Below are 15,608 nucleotides of genomic sequence, written 5' to 3' on the forward strand. Positions count from 1 at the left end.
AGTGTTGATGACAGGATTCAACATGGAACCCAACAAATAACTGCTAAGCAGTCTTACAATGAGAGTTTTAGATTAAAATATGCTGTAAACATTTGTACATAAATACTTCATAACAATTCACATAGTTTAATTAGTGTTATTCATATTTCACATCAATTATTTATAATTGATTTCACCCACAAAAAGTTAAGATACTAAATTTTAGGATAACTGAAGAGAAAATTTTAAAGATTTACAAATATCGCTGGCTTCCGAACAAGGCCTCTCGTCTTTTCCTCAGTATAGGCACAGTTGGCATGATGAGCTTGTGATATTGTCAGAATTATGTCATACATTGCAAGTTGTTTATTTTCTTGTTCTCGCACTGACTGGTCTGCTTCTGACTGTGTTACTCGTGAATCTTCGTTCCTGTCCCTTGACCTTTTTGGTACCCTACCATAACGAACAGCTAAAAAAAAAGTTAATTAGATAACTCAATAGTAATAAACTTACATGGAATAGATAAATAATAACACAATATATACCATGACTTGAAAATAAATGCTTAAGTTAGTTCACACAAAAAAAAAAAAAAAGTTAGTAAGAACAAAATTGAATATAGCATTCAAATAAAGTAGAACACAACAGGAAGAGAACAGAAACTCTACCATCACCATTTGGACAATCAAATTTCTACTGACTTTTAAAAATCAGAGTTGGATTCATTAATAATTTATTTATAAAGATTCAATCATTATTAGCCATATAGTGCAAAGAAGCTTGAGGCTTATGCTGCACCAGCCAAAAAAAAAAAATCCGACATTACCCCGAGAGTCAGAAATAGAAGGGAATCACCAAGAAAGAGAAAAATGATGATATCCAGCTCAGGACCCTGGGTTTGCCAAACTATTACTCACCAGATGTGAGTACCTAGATGCTTTATAACCTGGATATCAAATTAATTGTGATGTTTTATTCTTAACTTGAATGGCCTCAGCATATTTTTTTTGAAAATCCATTGTTTACATGAAAGACAAATTCAGAGTGGAATGAAAGATGAATTTCAATCTGCAATGATAATTTAAATGATGAAATCTGACAACTATTAGGATCAAGAAATTTAAAAACAGTAGCCCAACCACAAAAGCAGAAAATACAGATCATTCCATTTATGTTGTCAATATCAAATGACACGAGGTTAAGAATCACAATAATACAGAGGCTTCAATGAAAAATATTCTCAAGAAATCATAATCTAAGATACTTAGAGGTCAAATAACATTAACTGTGCACTTTAACAAAGGTTGTTTGTGAAAAAAAGATTGAGTGTTAACATGGTATTCTGATATACACTAAAAAGTCAAAAGGTATTCACACATGAACACAAGTAGTTAAAAGGCATTTAATTAAAAAATGTAATACAATATAGAACCACCTTTGGACTATGACAATCTTAACCCTATTGGCCTATACATTCAGACAATTTCCAGTACACAATTCAGAAATTGCATCCACAATGCCTCCTGCAAAAATAGCTGCCAGATGGTATGCATGAAGGCCATTTTGGTCACAGCTGAATCTGGCTCACCAATTCAGTCCACTGGTGTTTGATAGGACTAAGGTCTGTAACAGCCAGTCCAACTTCCTGTCACTCTTCACAAACCAATTCCATATGACCTTTGCTGTAGTTTGATGTTTTTGTGTCAATATTTACAGCAAATTTCCATGGTGCTGCCACAGTGAAAGTAGCGCATAACTGTCCAAGCAGGTCACGGGCATTATAATTTCAAGCACTGGCACCAACAAAGTCTGAGCCAGTTGAAACAGTCCCATAAATCAGACTGCCTCTACTAAACTTCATGGTTGAGATAACACTCCCAATAGAAAGTATTCTCCAAACAATCAATACCATGAATATCTATCTGAATAAAACACTGTAGCAAGCTTCTTCCTCCAACAACACCTGTCACTGCTCTGGATTCTCTGATCATCAAAGAACAACATACTACTCCCAATATCAATCTACACTGATAACTGATATTGGGCTAACATGCATATGCTCTACAACTGAACTTCTGTACTCAGAGGCAAAGCAAACCCAAAGCTTTGGGCTAACATACTAATGGATACTTCTGTGGCCCCACAGACAACATGCACGAGACATTAACCACTCTTTATGGTTCATCAAACACATTCAGTAATTTGTTAGGCTGTCCAGACCTTTTTTCCTTCCATTGAAATAACACCTACAGTTTCCCATCTTTTAATAATGGATTTTTAGAGGTTCAGATGAGTTAGTTGCATGCACGTAGATACTGATATCATCCAACCACCATCCCAAGTTGCAAATCTAAGTTCCAATCCATGACTCACACTGGCTTTGAATGTGCTGATTCTCTTACACAGATATACCCAACAGATTTATAGTGGTCCGTCTGATGTTGTTTGGTTTTTAGGAGCATTAGCAGCTTAGGCCATATTACTCCGGGATATGCGGTGGTCATTCCCTGACCTTTCCACATCCTCCGTATTTGGTGGTGACGGGCTCGAACCCCGGTCTAACCAAGAAGCGTGTGCTACGCACTGCTGCTCCTTCCCACCTGGCTACGGAGGCGCCATGGTGGTCTGTCTGAGCTGATATGGATGTACACAGGGACTTTTGGCACAGAACACATATCCATGAAGTGGTGTGTGCTGTCTGAATAGTTCCAGTCATTAGTATATAAATGAAACTGAGTCCATACAACTTCAATTCAAGTCAGCTGGAAAACAGCCATGCAAAATAACTTTTATAAAATTTAGCACTGGCATTAGTAGTAGCAATTATTTCAAAAAAAAAGTGTATACAGCGTTGGGCAAAAAAAAAAAAAAAAAAAAACCATCTCACCCATCCATTCCCTCCAACAATGTCTAGTTCTTCCTTGCTACAATTTGCAGAACTGAAGCCTTTGACAAATAGGTAACTACTCCTATAATATAAAATTCGCAACATATACAAACCTCCATAAGTATTGATGGTCACGAAATTGTGCATTTATGCACAAGGAGAAATACACATTAAATATGGTTATGTCTACAAGATGTATGAAAAAAGAAAATTGTATTTATTATAAAACAATTAAATGCTACAATTAGGGAAACTTCTCAGGTATTGATATTACAACTTTCTAAGAAGTTTCCCTAATTGTACCATTTACTTGTTTCATGGTAGGGTTGTTTTTTTTCATGACATATGGATGCGCCTCCGTAGCCAGGAGCAGCAGTGCATAGCACACGCTTCTTGATTAGACCGGTGTTAGAGCCCTTGACCACCAAATACAGAGGATGCAGAAAGGGCCACCACATATCCCCTTAGTTGCTAATGCTCCTAAAAACCAAATAACAAACAACAACGACATATGGGCATTTCTCTCAGTAATTCAATTGGTGTGCTGGGTACACACTAGCACAGCCTGCCCCCTTGACCAGTTCCAGGGGGTCCGTTTTGCAGACCCCCTGGAACTGGTCAAATTATTTGTTCTATGTATAGCAAATTGATGATAAATAAAGTTATCATATATTTATGTAAAAATTAGAATAAAGTTGTTTTAAACAAAACAAAAAAAAATTAATTTTCTTTTCAGAAAACCCAGTGTCCATACATACACACACAGAAATATATAGATTTGTCTATATATAACATATGCTATAGACAGACAAATGTATTCGATCAGTGTATTGAGTCATTATGGTTGCTGGGTATTTCTGCTATAACTAGTAGTGTCCCAGATCCATAATCCGATTCAATAAATTAATCTTTTTCATATGTTCAGTTTTTATCAATACATCCTATTATTTCAATATTCATGTAAAATGTCAATAGTTTGGGAACCACTGCTTTAGAATACGGGTAAAAACTGGCTGATGTAAAGATCAATGAATGTGTTTGAAGAACCATGAAGACAAAACTACAATGTCTGATGTGTAGATGGTATGCAAATAGGGTTGACATGATTGTTTTACTGAGTATAAAACAAGGTGTAACGTCATAGTGTATAAGTGTTAGTCAGGTCATTAAAAGACATATGGTATATATGTATTAGCAGGTCTTGAAATTGAGGTTCACACCCAAAACAGTCCTTAGCTGTATTTATTTCCTGTAGGCTACATATGATGGTGTGGTATAAAAACTCAACATAATGCAACCTTATGATCATACAAGTTTTAAAACAATGCTACAATGTTTCCCAAATAAAAATGATCTAACAATAAATAATGCAGTAAATCTCAGCACACCATTACCACTCGAACCTGTAGAATAGGTATGAAGTAGGCATGATGGCTGTCTTCTACTAAAAATACAGCAATTGTGGGCATTTGCCCCTCCATTTAGAGAAAGATACTTCACTTGTATGAAACAAGCCGAACAATCAATTCTTATCCTACTCACTATTCAAAAGGTCTCCACCTAATAAATGTTGTAGAAAAGAAACTCAGCAACATTGTCACGCATAGTCAAGAAACTGTAAAGAATAATGGCGATTCTTGTGAATACTAAGCCCAAATCATTATTAGTCATCCAAGTGTACGCCCCTACCAAACAGGACAAGGAGACAGAGGTTGACAACATGTATGAAATAGAACAATACATCACAGAGACAGGAGGAAAGAAAGATAGTTCTTTGTTTTGTGGGGGAATGGAACACAAGGGTTGGCACAGAGAGAATACCTAGACAAGTGGAACCTTTTGGACTGGGAATAAAAGGACAGAAATTGATAGACTTGTGGTAAGCATGACCTTATCATAACCAACAGTTACTTTGAACAGAAGCCATCAGCACATCATACTTGGAGAAGCCCAGATGGGAGTTTTAGAAATCAGATAGACCATCTTAGTCTGAAGATGTTTCTTCAATGGAAGAAGAAACACTAAATTCATGCCCCAAGTGCAGACTGTGGGTCAGATCATAACCTGGTCCTAATCAAAACGAACATGCACCTAAAATCAGTGAAACTAGAAATAAGAAGAAACATCAAATGGAATTTACAGAGACTCCAAGAAGCAATAGCAAAACAAAAGTTTAATGAAAATGTGAAAAGTAAATTGCAGACACAACCACAAGAGAAAGAAGCTCTCTCCCCTTGGAACAAGCTGGAAGCCCCTATCACCTCCGCAGCTGAGAAATGCCTCTCCAAAAGAGAAGAAAACAAGAAAAAGCCATGGATATCGCAAGAGGCTATTAATCTTATTGATGAAAGAAGACCTTGAAAAAGAGGTGCAAATGAATGGGAAAGAATGAGGCACAAAACATTATATAAAAGAATAAAACAGCTGTGTAAGAAACTGAAAGAAGATTGGACTAACAAGCAATGTGATGAGATTGAAACCTTACAAAAAGATTGAACAAGATCTGACAAACATCCCTGAGAGTGAAAGAACTGAATGGTAAGTCAAAGCATTTACAGGCATGCAACATCAAGGATAAAGATGGGAATTTGATTGTTGACAATGGCAAGATAAACAGATGGACAGAGTACTTAATGCAGCTCTACAATGATGAAGACCCAGTCAGAGAGACTGAATACCAGATATCATATACTATACTAAAAACACCACCCTGCCATTGAGAAATGAGATAAAGACTCCAACAACAAATGCCCTGGATGTGACACTATCCATGCTGAAATGCTAGAAGCATTGGACAGGGTAAAAATTTAGTGGATACTATCCAAAGGCCTCTGAAGCAGAGTGGTCAAGAGTGGGAGTGCAGTAGCACACACACACACACACACACACACACACACACACACACACACACACACACACACACACACACTCTGAGTAGACCGGGGTTCAAGCCCTTGACTGCGAAATACAGTCAATCTGCCAACCCGCACCGGACCAGTGTGGCAGATTATGGTCTATTTCCCTCAGCATGAATTGTTGAAGAGGCTTCCATCCTGCAGTGAGTTGATAATGGCTGCAGTTCATCCAATATATCTATGAAATAGCAGAATTGCCTGAATCCTTTAAAACATCCATTTGTATCCCAATCCCAAAGAAAATTAATGCCCAAGAATTTGATGATTATAGAACTGAGTTTAATCACACATGCATCAAATTATCATATCCATCATTAACAAAGAAATTGAAAACAATGAGCTTAGCAATCAGTAAAAAGGATTTAGAAGAAAAATGGGAACAATGAATGCCATCCTTGAATAAAGGACTTTTTGACAGAGCACTAGAATGGAATAAAGAAACCTATATCTGCTTTATCGATTTATGAAAGGATTTCAACCAAGGGGAAAACTCTTCAAAATACTAGACAGACTGGACTTAGACAACAATCCGCACAGACTTATTAAGAAGATCCACATCAACCAAAAATTACAAATGATTAACTCAGAGCCCTCACGGGTTAAAATCAAAAGGAACTAGACAGGATGTTTTCTTTATCCAAATCTCTTTAATATTTAAAACAAAATTGGTGAGGAGGAAGGTAGAGAACAAGACTTAGGGATTAATATCAACAGCATTTGGTATAAAAATCTTAGATATACCGATGATACGGTTTTATTGGCTAGCAACAAAAACGACCTAGTTAGCCTATTATGTTTACTAATTGAGGAAGGCAAAGACTACAGCCTTGAACTAAACAGAGAAGACAAAATATCTGAAATTTAAGAAAGTCAGTAAAACTGAACCAGACATTATGATCAACAACATGAAAATAGCAAATACAACAGAATACAAATATTTGGGTACTATTTTACTGACACTAGAAATCAGGAAAGAGAAATAAAAATCCCTTGAGGAGTACTGTGGGAATTGAAACAACTGTTTTGTAGAACATTGGTTTGGCCAGTTTTTACATATGGAAGTGAATCTTGGACCTATAAGAAAGAGTGACAACAGATTGAAGCATTCGAGATGTGGTGCTTCAGAAGAACATTAAGAATTTCATGTAGAGCACATGTCAAACATTCATGTCCAACACAGAATGAGAACACAAAGATCTTTACTAATGGAAATGATTCAAAGAAAAATGAATGATCCTCTTAGCATGGCAGACACATGCTAAGAGGATCAGCTGGACAAAGAATACTGATGAGGAAAGCTTGTGATATAGGGAACTGGAGAAATATTGTGCTGCACCCTCACATCAAGGAAGCCACAAAGAAGAATTGTGTAACATTTCTTAGTTTGGTTTGGTTTGGATTTTAGTGGCGCATTAGCGACTAAGGCTATAATGCGCCACATTTCTTAGTGCTCACTGTTGAAATCAAACTGCACAAGAATAGCTCTTACAACCATAGATGAAAGACTCAATTCATCTGTGCTTTCAATATAGGCACAACTGCAGTAGCATTGACAGTCACCCACCTCTCTGTTACTAGCTATGATCCAGATTATGATACTGGTCCCATCTGTCTTTCTCAACATTAACTCCTTAAAACAACTGAAAGACAATTTCTACAGCACCACTTAAACAGCAAAGCTTGGCTAAGCAAAGAGGACAGTGATTAATGACAGACATACCATTAAAAGTTACCCGTACATCCCTTGAGGTCCCTGTGTAACAACATCCCCTTCCAGTGCTGTTTGGTATTAAAAGTTATTTGTGAACTAAATAAAGCACAGTGGTTTTTTTTTTGGTGTTTTAAAATTCCCATAACTTGGAAGTTTGCAGAGCATTTACTGAAAAACACCCATTCCCTGCAACAATAGCTCTCCTGTAACTGACTCAATTTTCCCAATTTTTGGTACACCATATATATAAAACGATATAAAATGTGACTGCTTTCAGAGTCAGATTTGTATCCTATCTCATAAAACTGAACCACTTTTCACTGCACTTCAAATGGAATTATGTAAAATGCTTCTACATATCCATGTTGTTTATATTTGTTATTTTCTTTTTTTTACTGCAAAACTTGTGAATATCTAAAAGAACTTTAATTTGATACATATTATGCTATACTCTCCTCAAACAAGTTTGAAATTTTTTCACACTAATATAATTTGAGCTAAAAAAAAATTCTTAGCTTTAAAAACAATGTTGGAAAACTGCTAGAATAAGTAAAATTCAATACAAAAATTTAAATTGCTCACAGTAAAAATCTCAAATCCACGTGCTAACAAACTTCTTTACAAAACCCAATAAATTAAATTTTTTAAAAGAAAATGTAAGAGAAATTCCCATATACAATTAATGCACCAAACAAATATTGTTTTTACAGTAAAAAATTACTAACTTTATACTCAGTGATGCAGTTCTAAATCACTGACAAAATTCATGAATAGTAATATGGATCAAGTAGGTTCCCAGTGAACTATCTATATAATAAATCCACCCATTTTTACTAAAGGGAGAGGGGGGAGGACCACACTGATAAAATTACAAAAGAAGGTAGTTCAGGGTTCAAACACAGATTGATGTCTTGGCCATGATGTAGTCTTTTACTCACATACGAAACAACCTAAAAAGCTATCTTTAGATGGCTTATTTTAGAGATTTGGATTTTTGCCAAATATTTAATGTCAAACAAGCACACTATCAATGACAACAGAAAAGAGAAAATCCTATTAAATTAAAAGTCAAGCTATTGAGCAATGTAAAAAAAATGGTTAGTTTGTAGAAAACATGCAGAACAATTTATGGTTTCTAATATCATTACATTCTTTGTACAATTTTTTTTTTAGCTTACATGAAAAAAATTTATCCTTTCTGAAAGTGTTTCCATTGTGTATTCATTAGCATACATTTCCATACACAAACATTGAATTTATCTTTGGCATGTTGCACTTAAGTTCGAAGTGTCACATCAAGTTCAAAGTTCCACTTTCAAGTTCTTCTATAATATTTTTGCCAGAAATTAAAGAAAAAAAAATAGTAAAAAACAATCAAATTGTAATGTTTGCCATCATGATTACACTGCTACTGTTGACTGAAAACATATGGAGTGGACTTTGGCAACTGCAGCAAAAATTACTTTTTTCATTCTATCAATTAGATAGTAAATGTTTTATTTTAATAAAGACTGCAATGATAAAATCAAAAATGAAGACTTCACTTAATACTCTGCTTCCAACCAAAATTGGAAAGATTGCAATAGAATTAATATCTGAAATTTATATCAATCATTATTTTGATGCACTTTTAAAATAATAAAAGTACTGTATAAATATATTAGAAGCATTCTTACAATTTATGTAAGAATTATTATTATTAGCCATATGGTGCAAGGAAGCCTGGGGCTTATGCTGTACCAGCCAAAAATATTAGTGTGAGAGAGAGAGAGAGAGAGAGAGAGAGAGAGAGAGAGAGAGAGAGAGAGAGAGAGAGAGAGAGATGCCAAGAAAGAACAATGATGATATCCAGCTCAGGACCATGGTGCCAAGCTCATACTTACCAGATATGAGCCCCTGGGGGGATAACTGTTTCTACTAATGAATTATTTTCTTTATAACCATGAAGACTATGGGTTTTTATATTAAAAGTGCATTAAAAATAATAAATAAAGCTTATATAGATTTAGTTTTCTATCAGTTTTTAACCATTCCAAAGTGTTCCAATTATTCATCACTAACTGAATAAGGTAGGCCACATTTTCCTAGAAATTATGCGGTAAAATCTCAGCACACCATTACAAATAAAAGTTCAAACTGGTTGAATGTTTAGAAACCAAATGAAAAACTATGGAGCCCAGATTAAAGCAAAAAGTGGGAGGGCATACTAAAAACTCCTTTTTCTACTGTCTAGTCTTATAAATTTTTTTTTTTTTTTCCTTCATTTGACAGTCCCAAGTTCTATGCTAAATGCCTACCTTTTAACATTAGATTCATGCTTTTTATAGAATATCTATATCTTTTTATAGATATAGATATTCTATAAAAAGCATTATAGCTCTATTCATTATAGCATTATATACAAGGCATTATAGCTCTATTCTGCAAAGAAGCTCACATGTCTACCTCACTGTTTTAAGATCTTTTCATTCTTTAGCACAAACATTCTTCATTTAGATGAGTCTTCCATTACCAAAACAGCAATAATTTCAACCTCTTTATTTCAAAAATTTATTGAATACATTGTTTTTCACCAATGCATAGCACAAAAAACAGTATTCTCTTTCAAAATCTCAGAGCCAACTGATTCTTTTCTTTTCCTTTTTTTAAAAGCATGTTTGCAAATTCACAAAGCAACTATTTTCTTCTCTTCATCATGTCCATTATCCACATGAAACAACTACTCTCAGAAAATACATTAATTAAATTTTATTTCTGGCTCTTTTAGGTAGACTTATACAGTCATCCCTAATTTAATAAAAATTGTATTAAAAAACAGGCAACTTTAATTTCATTCATTTTTTTAAAACATAGGTTATCCATATGATATATATAAAAAACAATCACAAGGCATTATACCCATGACAATGTGACTGGAAGAATGAATGGGAAATATAGCAATTAAGCAGAAAATTCAGTTAAACATTGTGCAGGAAAGTTACTTTTTGAAAAGTAGTCTATTCACAATTTAACCTTAGATGAAAAAAAACTGGACTTTGTATATCACATTTTGACATTATATTTACATATTTGATTTTTATAATAAAGATCACCTTAATATCTAAATTTAAGTTTTTTATTAAGTGGCATTAGCAATTCAGACAATGTACCACTGTTATTTACCACATAGTTTAATCTGTGTTGTATACAGAAATTTTGTTAAATTAGCTTAAAAATGTTTTTTTTTTTTTTTTTTTTTTTTTTTTTTTTTTTTTTTAAGAGAAGAGAATTTGTTTAAGAAAGATGATTATGTTACTTTAAGTGAACCTACATTTTCACATTTGCTTTCGAAAAGGAGACTACAGTGGTCAGACAGTTTTTAAATTCTGCACACTGGATCCAACTGAAGATCTTACCAACAGCAAATTCTAAATGGATGCATTCAAGGAATTAACCTTGGAAGCTACAAGGCTTTTCGTACCAACTAAGAAATACTGTTCAAGGTGCCTAAATAGATGTCAGATGAACTATTCAGACATGTAGCAGAGAAGAAAAAAGTGAACGGGATGCATATAAATTATCAGATGACACAAAAGACTATGGTAGATATAAGGTAATCTGTAATCAAGTCACAAAGGAGTATAGGCTAGCAAAGACAAATTACAAGAAATCTTGGGCAAAGGATGCAAAGACATCTTTACTTATACAAAATGTAGTAGGAAGGAAAGGGATGAATCAGATTAGTCCACTTGATATTGATGGTTTGACTGTTCATGATACTGCTCACTTGGCTGAAACTGAATAAGTATTCCACATATACATTCACAAGGGTGGAATTTTAGGGAAATGGGGTTAGAAATTTATCAAACTCTGAAAAGGTAAACTGCAGCCATTATCAATCTACTGCAGCATGGAGGCCCCCTCAACAATTCATGTTGTGGAAAATGGACCATAATCTGCCATGCTGTTCCAATGCAATTGGAAGATAGACTATATTTAGCAGTCAGGGGCTTGAACTGCATCCACCCAAAGTGTGTGCTACTACACTACCACTCCTGACCACTCAGCTATGGAGGCTGCTGAGTGCTAAATGATTTTGTAATAACTAAGAGCAAAGTGGAGGCAAAATTGTTGAAATTAAACATAAGGCACCTAGGATAGTGGGATCTATCCAGTTATATTAAAGGCAGCATAGGATGTAAGTAAATCCTTAAATTCAGAGGAAGTCCCCACGGACCAGAGCTGTGCAAATGTATTCCCAATTCATAAAGGAGGATCAAAGGGTGTCACAAGTAATTACAGACCTGTTAGTTTAACTTCCATTCCAGGAGAAAAGAGTCCCTGGTTAAAGAAGCATTGCAGGATCATCTAGACGAGGCTGCAGTTATATTGGGTTTGTCTGACTAATCTGATTGGATACTACAATGCAGTCACAAAGGAACTGCTGTGCAAACTGGAGCACTATGGCATTGAGGGCAAGTTGCTGCTATGAATAAAGAGATAATTGAGTGGGAGAAGACAGAGGTAAATCAATGGACACTGCTCTTCATGGACTAATGTTACTAGAGCAGTCCCCAGGGTTCTGTATTGGGAACACTGTTTTCTATATTTATCAATGATAGAGATGAAGGTATATCAGGCTTAATGTCCAAGTTTGCAGATGATAAAAATGTAGGCAGGGTTGTTAATGACTGAAATGAAAGTACATTACTGCAACAGGATCTAGAAAAGTTAGGCAGATAGGGTGAGGTGGCAACCGAAGTTTAACATTGTATTTGTCAAAGTACTGCATATGGGCAGCAGTAACCCTAGAGTAACATACCAACTGTGCAGTACTAGTCAGGTAGTGGAGAATGAAAGACCTTGGGGTAATTATCAGTTATATGAAGTTTTAAGCAGTGAGTGCAGACAGACTGCCAGAGCTCATGGGGTCTTATCAATGATATACAGGAATCTTGCTTGCAGGGATAAGGAGGTGATTATTCCAAGGTGTGTGGCCAGGCCACATACCTTCTATATTGTATACAGGTCTGGAAGGCTCATTTTAGAAAGGATGTAGAGCTGCTGGAACAAGTACAGAGATGGGCAACAAGATTGGCAAGAGGAACAAAGCATTGCTCCTAGCAAGAAAGGCTTAAGTTCTTCAAATTGCAGCATCTGGAGAATAGGCACCTGTGTGCAAAGCCTGAAACAGTGTGAGCAAGCTCAATGCTGATGGGATTCTTCCTCTGCTCAGATTAATATTAATTAAAGACAGTCGTAGAATAGATGTGCAGAAATCTGCCTTCAGCCAGTGGGTGGTTGATTGGTGGAACAAACTTCCATCAGTTGTTGTGGAAGAAGAAGCTGATAGCTTAAATAAATTGAAGGAAGAACTGGACAAACTTTTGGAGCAAACAGATGGGTGAAATGAAGTGTTTTGTTTTTTTTTGCTGATTCTGTATAAGCTTGGCTTTCTTGCATCATATGCCTCTGCAATGCTAAAGATACCTATTAAAATAAATTTTTAATCAAGCTTCTTAATCAGGTGAATTATAGACTCCCTGCAGTCACTACTTTAAATTCAGCAAACTAAAAATTTATTTTTTATAAATAAAACAAAAAGTATTCTCACAAATGCAATGAGTCATTGTTAAAAGTGAAGATACAAGTGACAGAAGGTTAAAGGACAGTAATCACTGTGCTCCATACACAATTCCAAAGGAAAGCTGCTGCACTAAAATGCAGCGCCAAAGTGATTTTTCCCAAGGGAAAAATCACCACGTGCATAGCTATACAATACAGTGCACCCCTCTTTACGATGTTAATCCATTCCAGGGGGAAAAAAAAAAAAAAAAAGTGTTCTTGCAGAACATAATCCAACTCTACTGCATTTGCAATATTTTAAAATCTTGTTTGTTAAAAGGGCCTTTGAATTTTGTTGTTAGAACATATCCTAGGTTATTCTTATGGTTATCCTATTAGTCATGCATTTTTGAGAGAACATTTTTAGGAATGTAGCCTCTTGCTGTAACATTATATCATACTCCAATTTATGAACTTTCGCATTACAAACTACTTTTCAGGAATGAACAGTAGTTGTAAACCAGGAGTTTCTGTATTGCACCCATGGGAATCTGTCAGTGCCCAAGCATTAAGTGGTGAGAAAATGTTTGTCACTCAATTTTTTCTTTTCTGACTTTGTAATACAGTTAACGTATTACAAAGTCGTTTGCACTATGGATAACATAATCACACTTTTCGGTATAGTTAGCACAAAATAATGTATGATGACAACACGTACTTAGCTGTAACGATTAGTTGTAATTTGCAGAGAGGAGTCAGGCCAACAGTTTCAATGTGAAATATAAGGCAAAATACATTTCAATGTGAAAAATAAGGCATTTCTGCTTCACGAGTTTCCTTCAAGTATCAACAAAATTGAAAATATGAACATTAATTGCAAAAAATTAATGTTAAACATTCATGAATACTACATTTCAAACCACGTGCATAGCTATACAATACAGTGCACCCTTCTTTACAATGTTAATCCATTCCAGGACACCATCATATTGTGAAAATATCGTATGCAAACCAAGAAAACTTTTGGTAATTCGTTCCATGACCTCTGAAGTTGAAATATTCGCTATATAACTCTAAAAGGTTGTTTTTAGTGTAAATTGTATTAGTTACCAATTCAAATCATTAAAATGCACTACACTTTCATCGCTATCATATGTTCTGTTATAAGAGCCAACTTTGAACGCCTTTGTGATATTTTTCTAAAGCACATTTCTGGAGGTCACAACCACAAAACAAACAATTTGTACTTTCCAGTTTATTGGGCTTTTCTGTTACTGCAAGCAATTACAAACAGGTAGTAAACTCCATGTTACTGCACTTGCAAAAATATCGATAGCTGGAACTGTGGATTTTTATATTATGGTGAAATGTGTTTTCCCCTTACTGAAATCTTCAACCGTATAAAAAACTTGTTTCAGAATCTTCTCTTCATTTTTTTTTAAAGCTTTGTAAACTTGTTACTCCACACAAATATTGTTAGTTGCAATTTGTGTGTTCTGATAAAAAATGCTTATGCATGCTATTAAAATTTATAAAGAAAAGAGAAGATTATCTTGGAAACAAACACCTCTTGAAGCATTTCTGAAGAAGACAACTCTGTGTGCAATAAACCAACAAGCGCCGAACCTATAATGACTAATCAACGAGTATGCATTTAGTCTATGACAAAGAATAAACATTCTTTAACATTTGTAAGTCATAAATAATTTATTATAATTTGCTTGATTTTACAGGCTACATTTTCCTTTCTTTGGATAAATCAATCATTGTTTAAACAAACTAATTTCATTGTTGAGAATGTAACCCCTATTTTTAATATAGGGTCTATGGGCAATAATTCCCACTTTACAAGTGATCGCTTTACGAGCGAGCACTTGGAACAAATTAACTAGTAAATTTGGGAACTACCTGTATATAAATTCAATGCATAATGTAATATGACTATACTACTGTATATATCAACTGAAGTGGTTCTGTAATTGAAGATATTTACATTACATTATGTATTTACATACATTACATTATGTTCACTAAAAAAAAAGGCATGTGCTTTCCACCCCTCTATATCAAATTTATGAATGTACTACAATATTTTTAACTAGCTATGTGCTGTGAAAGATTAAAAATACAATAAATGATTAAACTGTTAACCCATGATTTTTGCTGAATCAAACCAGACAGTTATTTCCTACATAAGATTACCTAAAACTATTGTCGTTTTTATCCTACAAAATGGTACTACGTTTGCTGCAGTGCATCACATGACATGTTTTTCAGTAATGATAGAAGTACATTAATATTTTTATGACACCAACAGCTAATCAGTGGATTAGATGGACACAGCTAAAAATGAATAAGCTAATGCTCAGAAGCAAAAATATCACAAATAAACCAATTCTCTCAAAAAATTGCTTCTGCCGCTCCATACATATAAAACTGGGACTAATGAAACAGTTACACCACATATAAAGAGGGATGTTGTTCTCCAGTATATTTCAAAATTCCCTGAGACAAGCAGCATTAAAATCTACAAATGGCATTTTTGAAGGGGAAGAGAAATTAGAGGGTTTAC

At 34.7% G+C, this 15,608-nt stretch overlaps 1 protein-coding gene across 2 annotated transcripts in view; it reads right to left on the reverse strand.

Moving 5' to 3' along the window:
* Window positions 1-15,608, reverse strand: part of LOC150077282 (ecdysone-induced protein 78C-like) — a 496,295-nt gene that overhangs the window by 55,230 nt on the left and 425,457 nt on the right. For both annotated transcript variants that reach the window (XM_090386083.1, XM_090386082.1), the window contains exon 4: window positions 237-448. In XM_090386083.1, the coding sequence (XP_090242209.1) occupies window positions 237-448 (212 nt within the window). The remainder of the gene's footprint in view (window positions 1-236; window positions 449-15,608) is intronic.

The sequence above is a fragment of the Mastigoproctus giganteus genome, chromosome 12 (assembly GCF_048544385.1).
Source record: "Mastigoproctus giganteus isolate SK-2022 chromosome 12, ASM4854438v1, whole genome shotgun sequence".
Classification (NCBI taxonomy): domain Eukaryota; kingdom Metazoa; phylum Arthropoda; class Arachnida; order Uropygi; family Thelyphonidae; genus Mastigoproctus; species Mastigoproctus giganteus.